The sequence below is a fragment of the Malaya genurostris genome, chromosome 3, assembly GCF_030247185.1.
Source record: "Malaya genurostris strain Urasoe2022 chromosome 3, Malgen_1.1, whole genome shotgun sequence".
Taxonomy (NCBI): domain Eukaryota; kingdom Metazoa; phylum Arthropoda; class Insecta; order Diptera; family Culicidae; genus Malaya; species Malaya genurostris.
This window is the reverse complement of record NC_080572.1, coordinates 262,150,915-262,177,179: the sequence shown is the minus strand read 5'-3', so window position 1 is coordinate 262,177,179 and position 26,265 is coordinate 262,150,915. Positions and strand designations below refer to the sequence as shown.

Genomic DNA, 26,265 nt, shown 5'->3' with positions numbered 1-26,265 from the left:
AGTTGGCAGTTGCTGGTATCAGATGACTTTGTTATGGTGACAGGCAACGGAACAGACTCGGTACTTACTTTTACGGTCAGCAAGGTGTTGATGGTATGGAAACTATGTCAGTCGGCACTAATGAGGACGAGCAAGTTTTATCATTCTTTTTTTTTGTGCACCCAAGAAAGCACCACACTCGGTTCACGCTACAATAAACTGAACTGGCTGAACAACTTTGATGGGAGCAATTTGTTTAACGTTCATGAATTGTTACTCGCTGGTAAGGCGATAAACTGAACTTTGCCGGTGAGAAGCAATGTGAAGTATGCTGACAACTGCTGCCACCATCAATCCATTATTCCTGTTGGCAGACAGTTTGTGTGATTTATGATTGAAAAGGTAGAAGGGAAGCCGCGTTATACGAAACAAATAAACCAAATCCCACCGCTCCGACTAAAATCTCCCCAGATTCCGACATTTCATCATCCGAGCACATCCCAACGGGCAATGAGAAAGTTTTCTCACATTAACCCCGAAGGAGATTGGGCCAAATTGAATATGTACAGAATATACAGGCGGCTAACCAGTTGAACGTAGACGACAGCGATATGTGGCAGCATACTTACACAAGGACATGGTAGAGAATCGCTTTGATGCCCCGCGGCCGTTCCAAAAAGTTGTAGACCCTGCTCTGCAGCCGCCTATAACGGGCATCACGTCGTGAGCCACGGTTATAGTTGAGCGGCTTCCCGAGCAGTGACATTCGTGGACGGGCAAGCCGGTCGGCCCTATTTTTGTCCGATAGTTTGCACGCACTGAAATGAAACAGAAAGAAGATGCATTCAATTAGGTTGGGTGATAAATTTATTTTCTTTTTTTTATGATAACTGATTATGATGATTGGGTTATTCGTGTTCAGCAAGATATTATGGTTTTTTCGGGGGTATTTGATGCAATCGAAACGGTATCCAAACGTCTAGTTGTTTCAAATCACTGGGGCTGTACACAAAGGCAAGATTTATATAAGCAAAATTCCTGTAGCCAATTTCAGTCGAATAAACGTTAAACCCGACTGCCGAGTATATGCTCTGCTGGACCCGTGCTTTTTAGAAAATGGAAACTTTTCTCGTTAAGATTTCCTGAAAAAGACACCGACACTCCGGCTACGGTTTTATGAGCTGACTGACATTGTTTTACTTAAAAGTTGCTTGCTTCCCTGCGCGGGTGCTACGAACATCGCTTCAGCCACCTTTTCACTGGTGATGTGATCTCGGCATTCCGAGTAAAATGAACTTGCTTGGGAAAAATGACTGGAGTAGCAACTGTTGCTTCGTCATCTTCCGAACGAAGTTGGTTTGAAGTTTATTTACCTACGTACTGTGGCTCGCCCGTCGCCCCGGAGAAAGTGAGGAAACGTGATGCTTTTTTGTTTGTTTGATGTTATCCTTAATACTTCTTGTGCGAGAGAATTTTTTTTTGCATAAAAACAAAAGTCGAAAGTGAGATTGAATCGTGAATAGATTTTGCATGTCCCCAGAGTTTATTCTGTTTTGTTATTTAATCGAAAATCAGACAAAATTAAATTTATCCACGAGGTAACTTGATTCCTTATGATTTATTTTTACTCTTGAGCTATTTTGAAAACGTTTTTTTTTGTGGTATGGTGGTATGTGAATGATTACAAGTGTGAACAATTTTAATGTTTTCCCATTCGCATATAGGAAGGTTATACAATCACTGTAAAAACTGACTTTTGAACCGATGCCCGGAGGCCCGAATATCATATACCATTCGACTCAGCTCGACGAGTTGAGCAAATGTCTTTGTGCGTATGTGTGTGTGTGTGTGTGACAAAAATTGTCACTCAATTTTCTCGGAGAAGGTAGAACCGATTTTCACAAACGCAGATTCAGATTAAAAAGCTTATGGTCTCATACAAAGTTCCTGAATATCATTTGAATCCGACTTTCGCTTCCGGAATTTCAGGGTCATATGGCAACAAAATTGTGAAAATAATGTCACTCACTTTCCCAGGAGATGGCGAAATCGATTTTCACAAACTCAAATTCAATTGAAAGGCTTTACGGTCCCATACAAAGTTCTTGAATTTCAATTGAATCCGACCTCCGGTTCCGGAATTATAAGGTGACTAGCTGACCCGTCGAACTTCGTCTCGCTTGAAATAATTTTTTAAATTTATCTTTCCTGGCAGCATTATTTTCAAACGGTAATTCTTCTTTCCATTATTTCACTGATTATTTAGCCTAAAATAAACGAATTACGACGAATTCGTATCCAACACATTAACTTCGGCCCAGAAAAGAAATATCATACAAAATTATTGTGAACTTGTTGAAAGATTTTGTTGCGGAAAAATTAAGTAAATGCACCGATCGCCATCTTATCCTTTGATTTAGTGCACTGAACAGAGATTGTAGATCTCTCTTATGGGGCAATTTATCATTTCAGGAAAACAGCCATTGTTGCAAAACGCAAAAGTAGTTGTTTGGCACATTTTTTCTGAATAAACTGATGTTTTCTTCGATTCATCAAGAAATAGTAGAGAACACTGCCATTACGTTTTTCAACAATGACTGTTTCCCAGAGATTTTTTGTAGAACCTTAAACTAATTGTTTCGACATATGAGATGAACGGTGGAGCAGAGATGACCAAGATGAATACTTGAAATTGATTCCGCAAATTTCCAAAAGCGACTTGTTGTTTATCATTGTAAGGCTTAATTGTAGACTGAAGACGTTAGAAAAATTAAAATGTATGGTAAATAATAATGGATTATCGGAAGGAATAAACCTGTTTTGAGCGGTTGTCCATTAGCTGCTTCACCGCTAGTCTGATGATATTACTTAATCTTGTTTGATGAATGTTCGTAGCATGACAATCACAGTATCAATTTCCGATTAACAATTTAGCGATGAAATAAGAAATTATTGAACATTCGAAAGCTCAAATTATCATTTTATTAAATATTGCACCCATAACCTCCGACATGAACACTGCATTCGTTAAATAATTGTATCAATAGTCGTCTCATTAGTTGAGTTACCTCATCATTTTGATTAGTACTCGATCTACAATTAACGAATGGCGTTGAGTTCGGTCTTGAGAGTCAATATCAGAAAGAATTATATAAAAAAATGTGCAATTTTTCTGTTCCAGCGGAGTGAATATGAGGAGTGATTATACCAGTATTCTTCTTATCGTTCAAGCCATTGCATAAAACAGTAGTAGTAATGGTTTTTGTATGCCACGATTTATCATCCAGATATAGTATTCACGTTTTGCATTTGGTAATTGGTCAAGTAATACAAAGTTCGAAACGTGGAATGATTTGGCTTAAGCAGCTTACAAATGTCATGATGTCATAAGCAGCCTAAGCATCCTGTAATCCACCCTTAAAAATTTACTCGAAGCAGCTGAAAGAACTTCAGCATGCTAAATGAAAGAAAAATCTCTTTATTTGACCTCATTATTTCAGTAGCAGAATCCTGTCATTAATTCGTTAAAAAATCGTTCTATATGTTGATATGTTCAACTCACAATAGTCAACATTATTTATCCAACTGATCACATTGTACACAATGCATCCACTGGTAAACGATGTCAGAACTTTTGATCCTGCTTACGATATATCAAGAACAGTCAAATGCGTTCCACCAGTCATTTGGCAAGCAATGATTGTGATACCCTATTCAGCACGTGTTTCAAAATAACGAATCACATGCATGTAAAATCTCCACCCAAAACTACTCGTAGCGCGCCAAATAATTTTCCAACGATCTAGTATTCTTTCCTTCAACGGCTAAATACTGAGCATCTTCTTGCGCGCCAAACATCAATCGTAGATCTAGCAATCATTGGCGACTTTTTCAGTGGAAAATTCCATTGTCCATACAAAACAACTTTATGAATTTTTCCCTCTTTTCCGGCAAGTTTTCCTAATTTTTTTTGATGTACGAACCCGGTGGGGGTAAAAACTGATCCAGCAAAAAAAGAATCATGTAAATCCATCCATCCGTTCTTACGTGATGCGATTACAAAGAATGATCTCTGCATTTTTATATATATATACTAGCTGACCCATCGAACTTTGTCTCGCCCGTTTTTTTTTAATTTATGTTTTCGGACAGTAGAATTGTCAAACGTTATGCTGTTAATGTATCTTTCCATTATTTTACTGATTACTTGGCTGCGATGAATTCATACAAAAATTGTGAATATGTTAAAAGCTTTTGTTACGCAAAATAAAGCGAATGCACCGCGGATCATCTTTTGAGTCAGTGCATCGAATAGCGATTGTTGATCTCTCTCAGACTATGGTTTCGACATATGGAATAAAAAGTGAAGCAAAAATAACTGAGATGACTACTTTAAATTGATTAGAACAAATTTACAAAAGCTGCCCTCGCGACTTGTTTTTCGTCACTTCTCGCTAGTCTGGTGATATTATTTAATCGTGTTTGATGAATGTTCGTAGTGTGACAATCACAGGAAAAAATTTCCATTAACAATTTAGCGATAAAACTTTATTTTTACTTTTAATGTATGACTTCTGGTCAGTCAGTAACTATTTAGTAAATTTTTAACATATCAGAGACTCGGATGTTTCGCATCGCTAAGTTCGACTCCTCTGGTAGACGGTAAAAGTTTAGTTGCGAGAAATCTTCTTATTACTTAAATGGACCTTGTTACGTCGCACTTTATCTTCAAATCTTTACTCCTCCTTGAGTACTATGGTTAGTTTGATATTGTTAAAAAATCGAATGATAAAATGAGTAATTCTTGGACAATCGAAAGTTCAAGTTACCATTCTTTTAAATATTGTATCCATTAACTTTTACATGAACACTGCATTTGTTTAATAGTTTTATCAATAGTCATCTCATTAGTCAACACCACATAATTTTGTTTAGTACCCCACCTACAATTAGTGAATGGTGGAGTTCGGCACTGAGAATCTATATCAGAAAGTTTTATATGAAAATAATGTGCAGTTCTTCTGTTATAGAGGAGTGAAGATGAGGAGTGATTGTACCAGTATGCAGCTTATCGTTCGAGTCAATGCATAAAATCTCACAACTAATGGTTTTCAATCCACATGAATTCACACAATTCACGTTGCGCGCCAAAAGATTCTTTCAGCGATCTAGTATTCCCTTCTTCGACGGCCAAACACTTATGCAGCTCGTTACGCGCCAAACACCTATCGATCATCTAGCAATCATTGGCGACTTTTTCAGTGGAAAATTCCATTGTCCATACAAAATAACTTTATTGGTTTTTCCCACTTTTCCGGTAAGTTTCCCTAATTTTTTAGATGTACGAACCCGGTGGGGGTAAAAACTGATCAAACAAAAAAAAAAGCATCTCAATCCGTCCATCCGTTCTTACGTGATGCGATTACAAAGAATGATCTCTGCATTTTTTTTATATATATAGATATATATATATATATATATATATATATATATATATATATATATATATATATATATATATATATATATATATATATATATATATATATATATATATATATATATATATATATATATATATATATATATATATATATATATATATATATATATATATATATATATATATATATATATATATATATATATAGATATGCACTAAAAATGTGAAATAATGTCACTCACTTTTCTCAAAGATGGCACCATAAGAATATTCCAATTTTCTTTCGGCTTAAACCCCTGCTTCCGGAAGTTGGGTGCTTAGTGTAAAAATGTCAGTTTCAAGATTTTTTTTTCATAAGTAACCTCTTTATATTTGCTAGTTAATTTCTCTCGGAATTGCCTGAAAAACTATTGAAACTGGCAACACAAGTTGATAGATTATTTATTTTAAATAACAGTTACCATAACTTTGGTTACAGCATATTGAAGACTTGGGAAATGTAAACAAAACAAACTACCTCGAATGGAATTATCGAATAGTTTATTCGGATAGAGGTCTTCGTTAAGGCTTGTTGGTGCTCGAACATATAGAAAATGTCTTCCAGACAATTCAATATTCTTCGATGTTTGTTAAATAGTTTAACGTACACACCAAAAAAATTGAATAATACAGGTGACTTAATTCCTCATACGATGTAATTCATAAAGACCTAATCTGTCAAACGACGGAAAATTTCATTTGTAATGACTTAATGTTAGATTTGCTTGAATTTTACTGGTTTCGACTGTAACTTGCATTCTGCTAGCAGGTGAGACTGTATGATTTAAAAGCTCCTTTTACCAGCCATGCGGATGTATGCTTCTGTGGCTCAGTCGATTAACAGACGTACTAGCGATCCAATGATTCTCGGTTTAAGTCGCGGCGGTTGCTATCAGCTTTTTTTTATTTCAACGAATTTCATGTCATGGAGTTTTAGACACAATATTAAATGTTCTTCCACGTGAATTTGCGTGAACTGCGACGCTCCATTTATGTGCATCTAATAAGATGTAAAATCACAGGGATTTTTTGTTTTACCACACACTTAAAAATTTTAACATCTTATTAGATGCACATAAATGGAGCGTCGCAATTCACGCAAATTTACGTGGAAGAACATTTAATATTGTATCTAAAACTCCATGACATGAAATTCATTGAAATAAAAAAAAAGAATTTTGTAGCAAACCCATCGCGACTTGAACCGAGAATCATTGGATCGCAAGAACGTCTGTTAATCGACTGAGCCACAGAAGCATGCATCTGCTTGGCTGGTAAAAGGTGCATTTATATTTATACAGTCGAACCTGCTAGCAGAACGCAAGTTACAGTCGAAACCAGTAAAATTCAAGCTCATCTAACATTAAATCATTCCAAATAAAATTTTCCGTCATTTGACAAATTAGGTCTTTATGAATTACATCGTATGAGGGATTAAGTCACCTGTAAAATTCAAAATTTTTTAGAGTGCATACTTAGATCTATAATGACTATCTGCTATGTAAATGAGTTTTTAAATGGTGTTAAGTTCTGCAGTCATTCAATCCGTCATTGCGGAACTTTTTATCAGTTCGATCATCACAATTTAGTATTGAAAGCATATTTGTTATTTTCTAATGACTTTCTAAAGTAAAATTATTTCAATTCGCCATTTGTTCCAAATCGTTCAATCCTCGTTGCTAATCAGCATACATGTTGTGAAACAATGCGCTGTCATATTTTGGAAACTCCTCTACTTCTACTCTCAGTGATTTGAGGTCTTCGCAAAGTGCGTGTATACTTTGATGAATATGAAAGGCACTTGAACAGCACGGGAATCAAATTTCTCAGTATATTAGATCTGATCGAAATTATAGGTTTTGAAGTGCACATCGAAAGCCTCCAGTGAAAACAGGTCTCCTTCAAATAATTTAATTATTTGTGTCTCAAACAAAAAACAGACTGTAACTACTGTCTACCGTAAGGCTGTTGGAACTTGTTGAAGTAGTCAAATGTGATGAGTATCGGATACAAATTAACAATGAAGTCTCATTTTCATTTCGTGAAGACTGGTACTAACTTCCGGGTTGGTTGACAGAATGTTAAGCAAAAGTGATGTGTTTCGGAAACTCTACTGGATATTTCTAAAAAGAAAGACCATCATCATGGATTAGTTAGATGACTACACTGCAGATAGAGCTAATGGGTAGCTGTGGATGATGTAGGATGATGCCTTTCTGTCGCAACACTACTTCTAGTACCAGATTTGGTTATTATACTATTGTGGTCGGCGCAAATCTAAAACGAACATTGAAACAAAATTTAAATTTATATAAAAGTTTCACAACTTTCTCAAATGATTTGTTTATTTATTATAGCGCTCCTTGGTAACTAGTTCATAGCAACTTAAAAAGTGTTGCTCAAGAAGATTATTTTCATGATTATCGAGGGGTCGCTATATTTATGGTAACTGGCGGTAAATCACTCACGAACACTTTTTGTTCAGATTTTTCTTCGAAGTGCCTGGTCGTGTCGTCGATGAGAGTCTGTAACCAAATAGCCCATTGATAATCCCATTAAAAATCGGCTGAACTTTACTCAAGTCCGACCACCGGTACATTTTTTTCCAAAATTCAAATCTTCGTAAAGAATCGTAAATAAATTTGTAGGTCATATTAGTGTATGGTGTATAAACATGTCAACATTTGGGCCGTTTTCTTTCGTTTTACATTTCAAATTTAACTGTAAGATTGCCCTTTATTGGTCCTTTTGAAAATTTGAAAATATCAGATGCTCAGCCGATGAAACATACATCGGAATGAAACCAGTGCTACTAAATTTGCCATAATGGTTATTTCATTAGTATTTAACACGACCTTTCTAGTAATATTCGAAGCCGAAATATTTTTATTGCAATATAAATGTCGATAATATTAAACTAATGTCACGGATACAAAAAAAAAAACGTGATTAATCCACCCAACAGTGAGATGATACCTGATGATTTTATCAATCCGTATGTGTTTTTTGCATGGATATTCTTAGGTGTTTTAGTTCTCATGACATTATTTCAATTATCGTCGTTTTAAACGGCAAATTGAGATTTTTATCACTCATTACCGTGTACGGCCAAAACTGCAAATCGTATCGAATTTCAATCTTAACGTGTGACAATCAATTGAACATTCCATGAGATGTCGAAGTAAGTTCCACTTTAGAGTTTTTCGTCATTATTTATGGTAGATGTTTTATAAGATTTTAAGACTTCTCATTTGAATCAGAGATGATTCTTACATTTCATTTGAATCTTAGATCGGTTCAGCCATCTACGAGAAAAATGAATTCCATAACTTTAATCTCGTTTCACATATCATTCTGTGGTTCCGCAATCAGAAGTCGGATCCAAACGTAATTCAGGAACCCTGTTTGGGAGTATACTACTTTTCATATGAATCTGAGTTTGTAGAAAACGTTTTAGCCATCTCCGAGAAAATTGAGTGAAATTATTTGTCACACACGCATTTGCTGATCTCGACGAACTGAGTCGTATGGTATATGGAAGTTATGTTCTTCCAGCATTTATTGCTGTAAGTAGTTTAAATCAAAATAATTATGGAATTGCTTTCAACTCGAAAATGCTGATATCATCTGGTTTACATATGCCATGTTCGAACGATTATGTTGCCAAAAACGAACCGTGCTAAAATCAGTCCGAGGCAAATTGTCCTGAAAAAGGATGCTGTACACTGTCTATTTGGTACTTAGAAACAATTGTATGTAACAGTAAAAATATCGTGTTTCACGTTTCTCCCAAGCATTGCTTTGTCCTACAGCGCTCAAAACGCCGGAATAGGGGGAAAAGTCACTTATACAAAAAGGTCGATATCTCCGTTGAAAATGGACGGATTTTGACAATCTATGGCTTGTTGGATAGCTATAACCGTGTGAAATTTAAGTATAGAAACATACTCTGTTTTCAAGGTCAACTGTGACAGATACTGTCAAAAAACTAAAAATTTTGACATGAAACTTCGTATAACTAAAAAATAAACATCCGATCTCAAAACCATTCAATAGCGTTCTGGGTGACGGGGAGACCTTTCATTTGCGACAAGTTTGATCAAAATCGGTCCAGCCATCTCTGAGATCTCGACCTCTTAGTTGACAACACACATACAGACACACACACACACATTTGCTCAGTTCGTCGAGCTGAATCGATTGGTGTATGACACTCGGCCCTCCGGGCCTCGGAAAATTTTTCTAAAGTTTGAGCGAATTCTATACCTATTTTTTATATTTATAAAAAAAGGTAAAAAAGGTAAAACACTTGTTGACGGTAGTCTAAAGATGAAAAAAAGTTTTTCTTCATGACATTATTATAAAAATTTGGCAGTTTTGCGATACATAATGAGATGAAAACAAAGCGCGATCAAGTGAATTAGGTGCAAATACTCATCTCATGTTCTTGAAGATTTTTATTGCTTAGTGGGTAATGTAAGACAATTTTTAATCGTTGATTAAACAAGTGAAAAGTGAACATTACTTTCATTCATTCAGCATTGAATAGTTTTGTAATTATGTGAAATAGTGACCATGTTTTGAGACGAATCAATTAGTAAATACTCAGAAACATGAACTGAAAAATGTTTCCTAATTTGGAAAGTGATTTTTTCATTGGGGAAGTGTGAAAAACTTAAAGGACGGGTAGGGTTTAACACTTTTAAAAAATCATTTATTTTTTTCTTTGTATTTTCCTATAGTAAAATATTTCAAGAATATTCTGTGAAATTTTCAAACCAATGGGAACAAAACTCAGCAAGTTATGGGCCTTTATGGGAGCTCGACGCCCAGGTCCAAGATTTCTGCTTCAATTGACTTGAGACCTTGAAAAAACATTCTTGAAATGTTTCATTATAACTAAATACAAAAGAAAAAATATGCTATTTTGAAAATGTTAGAGCCTACGGGCTCCCTTGAGTAATGAATTGTTTTCTTCGATTTTACAGACAAAAAATGTTAAACGCGTTTTTCTCGAAAGCGTCTCCATCGCCATTCAAAAACTACTGCACCAATCAACGAATTGTTTTAGTCTTTGTTAAGACGTAGAGCCGTCTTGAGCTAGTTTTAATATGATCAGTATCTAACGGGGAAACAGATTAAAAAACTGACATGTGAACACAATGATGTAATAAAAACCGCGAAAATGTTACCGCAGAGACGGGACTCGAACCCGTAGCTAACTCCTAACCGGGGAAATTGTTTTACAAATTAAACTACCCTGCATATGAAAACATATGAAGAGAAAGTCCAATTGATGGGACGAAAACTAAGCATGCTTCGCTGTACTTAGCCACCACGGTATTCACTTACAGTCCCGTATCGACGGAAACAAATTCAACAGAAACACATACAATGATCACGAGTCTATTTATACCCATCTATTTTTGCCGCACGATACTGATTCGAGACTTTTGTTTTTGTCGATACGGTACTGTAAGTGAATACCGTGGTGGCTAAGTACAGCGAAGCATGCTTAGTTTCCGTCCCATCAATTGGACTTTCTCTTCATGTGTTTTCATATGCAGGGTAGTTTAATTGGTAGAACAATTTCCCCGGTTAGGAGTTAGCTACGGGCTCGAGTCCCGTCTCTGCGGTAACATTTTCGCGGTTTTCATTACATCATTGTGTTCACATGTCAGTTTTCCAATCTGTTTCCCCGTTAGATACTGATCATATTACTGCACCAATATTTTTCAAATTTCGCACACATTTTATACTAGTAAAATACCAGACCCCAACGTTTTCCTTTTTGTTATTTGTTATTTTGGGAAGATTTTACAGCTACAAAATGGCGGATTTTTTCGTGCAAAACCGTAGTTTTAACTTTAAACAACCATCAAAAATTCAAAAAAATCAAACTGAAACGTTGGGGTTTAGAAATACTTCTACTCTAACTATGCTGCTTTCATTTGTTGACTTCTGATTAGTCAGCACTGAGATACAGTGGACATCGGAAATCATGACTTTTAAGAAGCGTTCTCAAAAGTACCTCTTCAACGACTTATTTCTTAATATTTTTCCACGAAAAAATTACTAAATGTTATTCAAATGATGCTTTGTATTATGCAAAACGTTTGAATTTATTTCGTTCAGCAATAGTTCGAATAGTTCCCCCCCCCCCCCTTGAATAAACATTTTAAAACATTTCACTGTTTGGTTTAGGTACGTTTAAAGATAGGAGTCATGTTCAAAGTTATAAGACGAAGGCATGAGATGGACATATGCGCTCAGATGCAATAGGATGCCGTTACCCTAGTTGCTTGTAAGGAATTACTCACAAATATACTCCGCATAGTTTGATTGTATCAAAAATTGTTCATAGCCTGCTATGACAAAAAATATAATTATGATTTGCTTTCCCGAAGAGATGGAAGAATGGTTTCTGTTACAAACTTCTAGAGCTACTGGAAAAAAATTAACTTTTTCAAAAGCATCATAAGCCTAGGATGCACCGTTTCGGATGTATTGTGCGCTTTCTAAGACAACCCCCTTAAAATCAGTTTTTGAAATATAACATATTGTAAAAAGTATAAAACCTCATATTTTCATTGAAGATAGTGCATGGGTGTTCCGTTTTCCTACCAAAATTATACAGCAATTTATCTTTTTTGTCGTGAATACGACTTACTTTACTATGGGGCGCCTCTTCAAATTTTACCATCTGAGAGAGTGATAAGTTTTTGATCGTGAATATCTTTTGTCGTATCTATCGTATCAAAATAATTTTTGCTACATGCCGTCGGAAATGTGATCATAAATTCAAGATAACATTTTCAGTTGTTGGACAAAATTAAAGGTTTCTAAAATGTTACATAACAACGAGTATAAAAAAAAACTCATTACGGCTTTCTCGTACCTACACACCAAAAAAATTTGAATTTTACATATGATTTAACCTCTCGTACGATGTACTTCATCAAGACATAGTTTGTCAAATGACAGAAAATTTCATTTTTAATGACTTAATGTTAGATTAGCATGAATTTTACTGGTTTCGACTGTCACTTGCATTCTGCTAGCAGGTGTGACTGTATGCATTTAAATGCACCTTTTACCAGCCAAAAAGATGTGTGCTTCTGTGGTTCAGTCGATTAACAGACGTACTTTGCGATCCAATGATTCTCGGTTATAGTCGCGCGGCGGTCGCAATCAGTAATCATTTTTTTTTTTATTTCAATGCATTTCATGTCATGGAATTTAAGACACAACATTGACTGTTCTTCCACGTAAATTTGCGTGAACTGCGACACTCCATTTATGTGCATCTAATAAGATGTAAAATCACAGGGTTGTTTTTTCGAAGTGTGTGGGTAGGTATAAAAGGTTAACACTAGATATATTTCGTTCATTCGTCATCTAACACTCGATGTGGATAGACGAATAACCTACTACGACTAATTTCGATTTTGTTTTATTTTTTATTCGCAGTTGTCTACCTACCCAAGCTATGGGTAAAAACCGCCATAGATCCGAGAAGGATCCAAAGGATGCTAAGCGTCTGAAGCCAAGTGATGTACAGGTAAACGACCGTTTGCTGAGTAAAAACCAATATGCTGATCTGCCAGTAGATGTCGAAGAGGAACTGCAGAAGAAGGAAAAAATGCCGCCTTTCTACCTGAAGGGCTTCCCACCAACTCTACGCTCGGATTTCAACACACTGATCAGCAAAGGACTACAGGCAACAATCCGTTTATGTACTGAAGGCTACAAAATAACTGTTCCGGCTTTGAACCACTACAAAGGAGTGGAATGTTATCTGAAGCAGACAAAAGCGGAATACTTCACACACGATATTGCCGCCAACAAACCTATGAAGGTTGTACTTCGAGGACTACCCGACATGATGGAAGCCGAACTAAAGCAGGCATTGTCGGAGGCTGGACTAAAGCCTTTGATGGTGTTCAAAATGAAGCGACATAATACGGATAAAAAGTTTAGAGATCAACTGTACCTGATTCATCTGGAGAAGGGCTCCATCACCATGAGTCATCTGAAAACGATTAAATCGTTATTTCACATAATCATCGAATGGCAGAAGTATAAACCGGTACATCGGGATGTCACACAGTGCACGAACTGTTTGAACTACGGCCATGGAGCGAGGAATTGCCACATGAAAAGTCGGTGCGGGAAATGTGCCGAACCACACAATACCAACGATTGCTTACTAGATGACATCGCTGTAAAATGTGTGAACTGTGATGGCGACCATCCATCTACTAGCAAATCGTGTCCCAAACGTGCTGAGTTCACAAAAATTCGACAACAGGCATCCCGTAAACAATCAACGCGCAAAAATGTTCCACAGAAGGATGAAATTAATTTTCCACGGCTCCCACCGAAGAGGGATATTCCGAATTTGCCGCCACTTCCTCGCAGCAATCCAAAGACTTCAGCCGCTGGATCTCAAAAAGAATCTTCCTCAAGAATCCCTCCTGGATGGGGCAATAATCAACCACAAGCAAAGGATGACTCTGGTGATTTATTCTCTGCTGAACAACTGATCGTCATTTTTGAAACAATGACAACAAAACTACGAAACTGCAGAACGCGGTTAGATCAAATCAACGCCTTAGGCAAATTCATCATCGAATATGCAATATAATGAGTTGGTTATAGTAAATTGGAATGCTTGCTCACTCAGGAGCAAAACTGCTGAATTGTCCGACTTTCTTCAAGAGAAGAATGCCGATATTGCTATTTTAACTGAAACTCATCTTAAACCTGAAATTTCTATTTTTATTTCCAATTACAGGATTCACAGGCTCGACAGGACAACTACCAGAGGAGGGGGAGTTGCCATTGCCGTTAAACGATCCATTCAGCACAGGCTTCTGTCAGCCTTTAAATTGCAACTCATAGAAGCCATCGGAATTGAGATTACAACGACGATGGGACCCATCATCATCTTTGCAGCGTACTGCCCCAAACAAACAAATCTTCGAGATGGTACGTGTGCATCATTGAAGCGAGATCTGGCTATGCTCACTCGACGACAGAACAAATTCATCATTGCTGGGGACCTGAACGCACGGCATGAGCTGTGGGGAAACAGAAGACAGAATCGAAACGGATTCGTACTTGCCGAAGATTACGAAGCTGGACAATACAACATCTTCGCTCCGGATCAACCAACGCGACTTTCCAGATCGGGAGCTCATTCCATTTTGGATATATTCATCAGCAACATCGCCATAGACAGCTCTCCGGTTGTCTTCTACGAGCTCTCTTCTGACCACTTTCCAGTAATATTGACGTTGGGATCTTCACCAGAAACAGTGCCTATTCAACCTCGGAGGAACTATTATCGCACCGATTGGGTCCAATTTCAACATATCGCCGACCAACTTATTAATATCGATTTGCCACTTGATTCCTCGATGGAAATCGATGCAGCCCTATCTTCCTTCCAGCATTCAATCACAGTCGCTCGTGATAGGACAGTTCCAGTACAACATATGCCGAGTTCCTCTCTTCAAATCGACAGTGTCACCAAGAAACTCATCCGACTTCGGAATATCTACCGGAGGCAGTATCAACGAACTGGCATCCTAGATAGGAAGACTACTTATAACAACTTAACTAGGATAATCCAGGAACGGATATCTGAGCTTCGCAACAGGAACTTCCAGCAAAAGCTTCGAGAAATTCTCCCACATTCAAAGCCCTTCTGGTCCTTAACGAAGGTGCTTAAGAAAAAACCGAAGCCTATTCCTCCTCTGATGTCACCCCAGGACGCAGCTGGAGGAATACCTTTAATCACACCAGTAGAGAAGGCAAATGCGCTAGGCCAGCAGTTTGTGTGTTCTCACAATTTAGGACTTAACATTGTTAGTCCATATGAAAGAGCCGTTGCTGATAGCGTAGCTGAGGTTGACCAATCAGACAGCTTGGTTCCTGAGGAAAGTAGAGTCACTGCGAATGAGCTGATGGCTTTTGTGAAAAAATCCAAAAATATGAAGGCCCCCGGTTTCGACAACACATTCAACATTGAGCTGAAACATTTGAGTATTCGCTCATTTGTCTTCTTAGCTAAAATTTTTAACAGGTGCTGGGAGCTTGGTTACTTCCCTTCAATGTGGAAGTTAGCTAAAGTTATCCCAGTTTTGAAACCGGGGAAAGATCCTTCCTTTTCCAAGAGCTATCGGCCCATCAGCTTACTCTCTGCCCTATCCAAGCTGTTTGAAAAGTCAATACAAAGGCGAATTCTTGCTTTCGCAGATGAACAGGACATATTTCTGGAAGAACAGTTTGGGTTCCGGAAAGGAAGATCCACCATCCACCAACTCACAAGGGTTAACAACGTCATCCAGCAAAACAAATCAGTGTCCAAAACGACTGCCATGGCAATATTGGATATTGAAAAGGCATTCGATAATGTGTGGCACGATGGACTGGTGTTCAAACTGCATCGGTATAATTTTCCCATGTATCTTATTAAAATTATCAAAAATTATCTTGCAGATAGAGCATTCCAGGTTTCTCTGAATAATGCACTTTCAGAAAGATTTACTATTCCTGCTGGTGTACCCCAGGGAAGTATCCTAGGTCCCATTCTATACAACATTTTCACATCAGACATCCCACCTCTTCCAGGTGGTGGTGTTCTGTCACAATTTGCTGATGATACTGCCATTCTTTACAAAGGTCGTGTCATTAATGCTCTGAAAAATAAACTACAGACAGGTCTGGACGCTTTAACGGAATATTTTACAAGCTGGAAAATTGTGATCAATGCAGCAAAAACTCAGGTCATCTTGTTTCCACATTCAAGATCTCCAAAACTTGTTCCATCAGACGAATGCAGAATACGATTCGGTGATGAGGTCATTCAATGGTCCGATGAAGTTATCTATCTAGGACTCACCTTTGACAGACATCTGATATTCAGGTCACATGTTGACAAAATCGTTCAAAAATGCAGCATACTCATTAGGTCTCTGTATCCGCTGATTTGTAGAACATCTAAACTGTGCCTGAAGAATCAGATGGCTGTCTATAAACAAATCATCTACCCCGCAATTGAATACGCAGTCCCTGTTTGGCGGGGTTGTGCACGAACACACAAACTTAGGCTTCAACGCATTCAAAGTAAGATCTTAAAGATGATTCTAAATCTACCCCCTTGGACAAGGACTATTGAAGTACATGAGATTGCCTCACTGGATATACTAGAACAAAAATTCGAACAATACTGCACGAAATTTGAAGAGAGGTGCTCAATCTCTGAAATACAAATAATTCAAAATTTGTACGTATTAGGTTAGGGATAGTTATAAGTAGGTAGACATTTTATAAATAATTAAAATAAATATTATGATTAAACATTAGTATGTAAAACAAGAGTAACTAAAACACCTAATATTAATAACGAATCGTATGAACAACAAAGATGAAAGGCCAAAGGGTCAAAACACTTGTACTGTAAAATGTTGATGTAATACACAAAAATAAGATTAATAAACAGATATTTATGCAAAAAAAAAAAAAAAAAAATATTTCGTTCATTCTAGCCTGCGCAGTTGACTGAGCAGGAAGTAAAGCAAGTGCATCATTCCGGTTGATTCAGGTCATTATTGAATCAATTGCGGGACATTCGCAGAGCCAGTTTCCCTTCAAAGAAGATAGATTGCGTCATCCTGCTGCTGGTCGTTTGCTTTGGAGCAAAATACAACGAAAAGTGGACGAGGAACATTATTCAAAATCATCCCTTCTAATGGCTCCAAATGTTATCTAAAGAACTATAAAGATTACTTCTTTGTAAATCGGAGATCAAAATCAACAATTTAGTGCAAATCTAGAATGATTTGATTACCTTTGTTCACTTTTCACAGGGCAAAATTCGTACCAAACGAGTGCGAATAAGGCCAGCATTTGACGGCTTTGCGTTCGAGGAAAATGCTCCGAACAGTGTTTAGCATCGTGGAGAGTTCCACAATGTGACCCTTCTCAATGTCAGAAATGAATCTCGTATTGCGTTTTGATAGTTTTTTTAACTGAAATATATGCAAATCCGAAATGAAATGAAAGAGCGACTTCCGGTTTATTGATATTCCTAGAGAACCCTCGAAATATGGGTATTTTCGGAACGGATTTGATGAGCATATGGTGGAAAATGATGTTGGGAGTGGTTCTTAATTCCTAGATGGCGACTTCGTTTTTTTTAAATTCATTGGAAACCCCTGAGGAAATTGTCTATTGTTATAAGTTATAGTTATAGTTAGTTACAAGTTAGTTAGTATTATTTTTTCTCATACTTTGTTTAGCTTAAAATGTCTAGGTAATTTAAAACTGATTTGATTTATGTTTTAGTATTTTCACCAACTTCGACTATAATTTAGATCTATAATTGTAAGGGCCCGTTCCGAAAATCCCCATATTGTGATGGCATTCAATAATTATTAGTAAACTTGAAGCCGACATCTTGGAATTCAGAACCACCTCAAACATTGTTTTCCGTTTATCTATTCATCAAACCCATTCCAAAAATACCCATATTCTGATGGTTTGTAGTCACCATTTTGGATATAGAAGCGACTTATTATCCATTTAAAAGCAGTTTCCTTCGCTATTGCTTGATGAATCGTCAAAAAAAAACATCAGTTTGTTTGGTACATTTTTCTAAACAAAGTGATATTTTTTTTCTTGACGATTCATCAAACAACAGCGGAGAAAATTGCTTCCGCGTTCTTTAACAATGGCTGAGATTGTAAGTAGAACCTTAAATGTCAATAGAGAGGCATTCAAATTTCTTACGGCTTGATGATCGAGTTTTCATACTGCTAGGTGGATTAAGTAGGGTTTTTTTTTTACTTTTTAGAATACATGCAGAAGTCATTCAAAATGCTTAAAATAAAGATTGAAACCAAAAGTAATACATTGAGGTACTATGATGATCAGTTCAGTGTTTACCGTTCATTTGTTAGCTTGAACCAATTCAAATATTAACCGTGGCGCTTTCGTTCAATTGAAATGCATATTTTAAAATTCTCGGTAATAAACGACTGGTCGACGGATGAACTGCATTTCAATGAAATGTGGAACGAATTATAAACAGTGTACTGTTTGTTCAGTGCGTCAGCGATGCGATGAGTGTGTGCGTGTGTTTGTTGAATGCCAATTTTTTCACTGCAGGTGGTAGAGCCAATTCAATTCGACAATTTCAACTGAAAGAATTATTTAATTCTTTTCATTGAATTCATTTACACTTGTTAAATACACAGTCTTTTATTCACTTTACTGAAAGAGGAATATTAATAGCTGGACCGATTAACGGAGGAATCCGGTTTCGAAAACCGATAACCAATTTTGTGAAAGATACTTAAAATACCAATTTCGCTATTTATTTGAATCCTGATTCTTATGGCAGTTGGCACTGTCATAATGATCAAGACTATTGAATAAAATAGTTAAAATTAAATGAAAGGTTTTATGGTCCCACATGGAATTCCTGAATTTCATTTCATTTCAATTTCACAAAATATTTTCACTTGCGTAAGATGCATTCCAGTGAGGCCTCATATCGCAAGTAATGTTTACAACTTTACGCTATCATCCACCTTCTCTTTCGTTTTGGTTAGGTTCGGATTGGTTTAGTTTTCAAGAGACATGAACCTCGTGTTTTCATATAAGTGATTTCATTTTACTTACGTTGGTAAACTTATAGCAATTTTAATGCCACTCACTTAATCATACTGACGTATTTAAGAGAGGTGGATATGGCGGCTTAAATATGTATGTAAAAATTTGCATGCTTGGCAACGATTGTACTAAAAATGCTCTGCGTTTGATCATTCCGCTGTTCAAGCATCGCAGCGGTCTGCACAAACTAAGCTGCTGAAGAAAGACGTTAAACTGCCATGAGATACTGAGAGATTAATTGTGCCAATATCTGGTGTTTTGTTGTCTGTATTTTTGGAACTTTTCACAAGATACATTGTTTATCGTTGAAATTTACGGCTCTACATAAAAAAAAAACATATCCATTTACCGCTTGAGTATCCGAACAGCTTCAAAGCATTATTCCACCCTCGGCGAAACTTTCACTCAGAAAACTTGAGCTAATTATAGGTCGCGTGGTGCAAAAAGTTTTTTTTGTTCTCGCCCCTAGAATGTCTATGAAATTCATTCTCGTCCACTTTTGCTCGAGGCACGGCAGCAAATAATAGCGTCTGCACGCTCAGTCAACCAACACGTAATAAATTGTTTAGTCTCGCTTCATGTACGTATGTGTGTATGTGTGTATGTGTACACAGCGAGAAGTTGTTCTAAGTTTGGACAGAGCAGCATCGGAGCGACGCCGTGTGCCGGAAATATTTGCGAACACTGTTTTGACAGTGGGGGGAAAAGAATCTGAAAAATGGGACCAGATCCTGGCTTCTTGACAGCCTGCCGGTTCTACGGAACGGAAACCACCAGAAGGGTTGAACAATGTGACTGAGTCCGATCTAGCAAGGATTATGTTGGATAAAGCATTTGAACCTTATTAAAATTTTCAATGAAATAATTTTTTCGTAAGGCTTACTGTTTGAAACAAAAGATTTGAGTTCAAAAAGTACTGAACACGTTGCTTTCTGGTTTGGGTTAGGTTGATGGTTCGCGTTCTGCCTCGGGGGGACACTTTCTTCATTTCTCCATTTTTCTAGATGTATAAAACTGTGTAAATTTACGTCTGATTAGATGTACAAAAATGGACTCCACATTTCACTTAAATTTACAACCTAAAACATATTGAAGTAAGTCACGTAATTGACTATACATATCTCTCATCGTATGTTGTAGGGTAATAAAATGTCATCCGAATATAGAAGACACATTTAGTTGATTGATTAAGTAAATGCAAAACAAGCAATTCCAAAAGTTCCATTTTTTATTACGTTCTCCCGGAGAAGATGCCTTTCTTACGTTAGATATAGTTGCACAACTGTTCACGTTATTGCCTCAGAACTCAGATCAAATAGACAGACTGGCCTACTTATGTGTGTAGTAGATGACAGACAACATAGATGCTACTCAGAACAAAACGTCACTTCAATAGCTTTAACATTCCCACAACTTGTAACACAACGGTTTATCATTACTCAGCAGAGTGGTTTTACACAGACTAAATTTAATAAAACGATATAATCAAAATTCCTAACATTACTACCATTGAGTTTTTTTTATTCAATATTATAATATAATTTTAAGGCACACTGCTTAAGCTCTAAGATGCCAAGGGTATTTACTAATCTTAATCACGACTAACTTAAAACTAGAATAGTATCATCGGCAGTGGCCCCCCCGGCTACGAAGGCCCGGCGGGTTGCCCTCATGGTGGTCATCGACTGGAGCGGTCTTCCGTGGGCGGGGCCGAAGAGAATGAAAGAGAAGTAAATATTGTGGAAAACGTGGTAAAAAGGGTCCGTGTGGGAACAAAACGTCTGAAACGACAAAGATCTAATTAGTTGCCATCATGATGGTGAAGAGACAGGTAAGGGGGAACGAAAAGGTTAGTGACAAAAAAAAAGATCTTGTTAGTTCCAATGAAGATGGTGGACAGGGACGGGGATCGTGAGAATTACCATTGAGTTGACTACTTGACGTTGAACAGTTTTTAAATATATACATTCGAACCTTTTCGAAAAAATCATTCATTCACTTAGCTGAGATGCATTTTCTTGTGTAATAATACTAGACCAACAATGTATTGCGTTGTGACGATAGTCTTGCAGATTTAATGCATTCTACTGATTAACGAATGTTGTTTCTTAAATTTTATACCATTCCAACTCATATTGAATGCCTCAAGTGCATTACCATCCGCCCCATCTGGATCGTTCACAGGAAAAGATGAACGCTAAACGGGGAGCGAAAGTGATGATGGTGCATCTACTTGGCGAAAGGATGACTACTTATCAGACTCTTCAATAAGTATCGCGTAATTGGCAGTTTGGGTATGAGGCCTAGGAATCGCTATAAGTCGTTAGAAGGTAAGGTAACTCACAAGTTCCTATCTCATGCTTGTACATGTGTCTATGATGACGTTTTATTAAAAGAACGGCGTCGACTGGGTGCAATCGCCCTCTGCGTTAGTAGCAGAATGAGAGGCAGCGAATTGGTTTGTATGCAATAATTCATTTGAAACGCAAAAACTATTGAAAATCCATTAAATAGGTCAAGCTTTTCTGCTTGACATTTATTTTAATTCTTAATTAGGCTTGAAATCACTTTTAATTTATCCAGACTTGTAGTCTACTTGTTATGGTAAAAACCGACTGTAACATTGCTTGCATTATATTAATAGATTAGCATTTTTCATCTCATCTTAAATAATTCAACGTATAAAGCAAAATACGTTTAATGAGTACAAGTCTCAGGAATCAGAACTAATTGGCTCAAATGGCACGTTCTCCAAGTTATTTAAAGATTTGTTTTACCTTGCCGTGGCCTCTCTTCATTTTCCTGATGGGAAGGGATAGATAAAAGGAACATGGAAGGGAATTTGATTCATTCCAGGAAGAACGATGAATCCATTTGACTATAGCTCCTTACCACAATGAGTGAGAAACGAAGGAATATGCTTTAATTTTAGCATTTACACAAATCACACGAATAATACCCAGCACGCTGAATAGTAACCATGTGATAATTGAGTTTGCAATGTTCAGTCAGAGCTCTGACCAGAATACAGATTTTCTCAGAGATGACTGAACCGATTTTAACAAGCTTAGACTCGTTTGAAAGCTGCTATTGGGCTATTGATCAAGTTCAAAGATCAAACGGCTGCCACTTCCGGTTTGTTCAGTAAGCTGAAACTAGGTAAACTGTGTTCAACCTAAAATTGTATTAATATAACTCAACCGAGAAGTAAATATAATTTACTTTTGAGTATATATATAACAGTTCGGCTGAAAAGTTCGTATCGTTTAATAGAAACACACATTTTTTTGTCAAAATTCGTTTTTATTATTCGACATAATTGCCATCAGAGGCGATACAGTGATTATAGCGATCTTCCAACTTTTCGATACCATTTTTGTAGTACGATTTGTCCTTTGCCTCAAAATAGGCCTTAGTTTCAGCGATTACCTCTTCATTGCTTCTAAATTTTTTACCAGCGAGCATTCTCTTGAGGTCTGAGAACAGGAAAAAGTCACTGGGGGCCAAATCTGGAGAATACGGTGGATGAGGGAGCAATTCGAAGCCCAATTCGTTCAATTTCAGCATGGTTTTTAATCATCAATTCGTTGTTGTTTTTGATCGATTGTGAGCTCACGCGGCACCCATTTTGCACCAAGCTTTCTCATATCCAAATATTCGTGAATAATATGTCCAACACTTTCCTTTGATATCTTCAGGGTGTCAGCTATCTCGATCAACTTCACTTTACGGTCATTGAAAATCATTTTGTGGATGATTTTTCACGTTTTCATCGGTAACAGCCTCTTTTGGACGTCCACTGCGTTCATCGTCTTCGGTGCTCATATGACCAGTACGAAATTTTGCAAACCACTTACGAATTGTTGCTTCGCCCAGTGCAGAGTCTGGATGACACTCATCAAGCCATTTTTTGGTATCGGCGGCACTTTTTTCATCAAAAAGTAGTGTTTTATCAACACACGAAATTCCTTTTTTTCCATTTTTTTCACAATAACAAAAGTAGCTTCACTCAATATGCAATATCTCACAAGCTAATAATCAGACAGCTGTCAAATTTATACACGTATCTTTTGAAGGTTGGTACTAACTGAAAATGGTATGGATTTAATTCTAGTGGCGCCCTCTCATAGAAACGATACGAACTTTTCAGCCGATCTGTTATATGACCTTTATGTATATTTTTATATGGGACTAATATGACCTTTATGTATATTTTTATATGGGACTAATGAAAACTACTTAGAGCTATTATATCAAAAATTGGGTCACTAAACGGAATCTCAAGATATGATAAAAGATACTCAAATTAGGTAATATTTTAAATTAGCAAGCGCTTGGTTTGATAAATGGTGCCGAATATGTGACACAAACGCTGAAGCATGCTCTTGTGAACTACTCGAATTAGTCTGGTGTCAAAAATGAGCCCAAATTAGTAGCATTAATTATCTCAATAAAAAGGCAAGAAGTATCACATCACAACGTGGATTAGAAGTGGGTTTTTATGTTATAATTCTATTTACGAGCCTCCGATTATTACGTAAATGGAGGTTTGGGTATATGCGTCGATTACTTGCCATTTGCAAAGAATCGGTCTTTTTGTATTGTTTGCATCCATTTGGTAATGTGACCTCGGAACACGATATGCTTCGTTTATGAACTGGGTCATCAGAATTTGTTTTCTGTAAACCACTGGCAGACTCACATGTTACCCAAGTAGCACGTTAAGTTGCTTTCCTGTATTTTTCTACTGATTGTGCAATTTATAAAATTAATTTATATTACTATTCTAGTAACTGTTGTGTTATGGAAAAAGCGTAATTTTTCTTTGTTGTGCAACATATCTTTAAGTTCTTCCGTTGTTGGGAACATTTATTCACAATTATTGTGCAACAGATACGAAAACTCATGCATCGATCCCATTACAAATGCTGCAATTAAATCAGCGAAAAAACGATTGTGAAACTCGTGGAAACAAGAATTGAATTGATGTTTACAAAAAAATAGCATACATAATCTCTAATGAATAATGAATAAGATTTGATTTTCAAAACAACTGCTCGTACCACAAACATGGAACTTTAAAAATATTCTGCACATAAATAAATGGTAATACTTCATATTGTAGAATTGATCTTTCATGTTTTAGTAAATAGAAAATCGACAACGAACTGCATTTTTATGGTGAAACATGTCTTCGTACGACTGAAATTTTCAATTGCCTTTGAATGTACGTGTTTTGATGATTGCATATCAATTTCTATGAAAATAACAATATATTCATTTCAATTAATATGATCGGAATAGTGTTCAAAATATGTATAAGAAAGCTATCAAACATTCATACACCTTTTCAGACGATTTTAATCATATTGATGTTTCAATTAATCTGAAAAATCTTGAAATAAATTTTTCTTCAATATTTTTCAATATGGCATCGAGGATAACAGTGTGTTGAAAAGAAAATGGTTCACCCAACGTAATGATTTATTTCACCTAAATAAAAGAAAATAGAAAAGAATTTTTTATCAAAACAGTTGTTTTTATATATATCAAACTAGTTGACTTAAACAACAATATAATTTAGTCATTCATCTTAGTGAACCCGACTTTTGTGATACGCACTGTAGGTGTGCTTTAGTTGCAAAAACAAGTTGCTCAAGCGGTAATATATAACTAGGAGAGTAACTATGATGAACTTAACTTTTCTTCCAATATTTTTAAAAAGTGATGTCAGGTCTGTTCATTTTTGTAGCGAGATAAAAATCGGGTACAAATTATCTCATTGTTTTAATTGCATATGTAATGCTGTATTTCTGGAACTTTTATGATAATATTCTCATGTCGGCAAGTTTTGTGTTCATTTGAAGCAGATAAATCTGGTAGAACTTATGTGCAAGTTTCGAATTGTGTTTCTAAAAATGAAGAAATCTGCACACACTGACCTAATATTTCATGAGGCAACCAAGACTATGCAGACTCGGCTGCAAAATTGTTTTTACTGCGAGGTTTTCAATTCGGCTTACAATTTTTTGCCTTGCGGAGAGCATAATTTCACTATTTTTTTCTTCACAAGAGATAAACATCCATTTCGGCATATATTGAGTCCGATACAATTATGACAGTCATTTGGAATATTTTTGATAAGTTGAACAATTGTTTTAGTTACTTTGTTTTTACATGACGATGAGAAAATATTTGCTGAGCTTCTATAACTGCTAGTGCAACGTGGACAAGTTTGTGATTTGCTGCACAATTGTTTCAGATGTACCTTAAATTGTTCTATAGTGATTTTTTGGGTAGTATTGTAAAATTTAACAGTGATAAGTTGCACAACCGATTTTAATATATTTGAAAATCTTTCTGAACTTATCTAACATATAAAACAATACTAAAACATATGTAGAACCTCTTGAAATTTCAATAAGTTTCATTTGCTACTTGGGTATTTACCTTACTGCTGATGTATTTGAAAAAGACATTGAAACTGTTGCAAAATTTAATTTTATAGGTTAACAGACGTAATTATTTATCACTGCCTAAGAAATTACGACATGCCTGGATTTACGTCAAGTATTGTTTCCATTTCAAAATGTTTTACTTCTTGGGTAAAGATAACCAAAACATGGGGTCAACTTATTGTTTTTTAAAAACTCCTATAAATTGAATTGAATTTAAAGCCAAACAACGGAATTTAACAAGACTTTGTTTAAGTTCTAGAATTGATTTACTCTCTGATCAAATTAGATTAAACCCAATTAAACGCTATTTAGCATGAATTTAATTTATAGAAGTAACAGGAGTGCAGGGTTTTGCGCAGCGTTTGAGCCAGGTCTCTGGTGAGAAACTATGTTGGCTACAATAGCACTTGACTGAACGCTTGTTTGTGTTCGCTCCTGCCCTCCTGTTACTTTTCTACATGAAATTGAAGTAAATAGTGCTGAAACTTTTGAAATTGCTGCATTAAATATTCTTTGTGATGTTACTATAATTGTTTTTAATCACTGCATGACATATTAAAATTAGTTTGAAATTGATTTTCAATACATCTCCCGCCAAATTGAATATCCCCATTTTCAGTGAAAATCATTGCAGGACTGATAATCGTGAACATGATTTTGAAT

At 36.3% G+C, this 26,265-nt stretch overlaps 1 protein-coding gene across 26 annotated transcripts in view; it reads right to left on the bottom strand.

The window, feature by feature from the left end:
- The window catches only part of LOC131438950 (potassium voltage-gated channel subfamily KQT member 1), an 892,435-nt gene that overhangs the window by 311,013 nt on the left and 555,157 nt on the right, over nucleotides 1-26,265 (bottom strand). For all 26 annotated transcript variants that reach the window (XR_009231015.1, XM_058609372.1, XM_058609379.1 and 23 more), the window contains one exon: nucleotides 609-797. Coding sequence is in view for 25 of the 26 variants with exons in the window: in XM_058609372.1 (XP_058465355.1) it covers nucleotides 609-797 (189 nt within the window). In the remaining variant the exon portion in view is untranslated. The remainder of the gene's footprint in view (nucleotides 1-608; nucleotides 798-26,265) is intronic.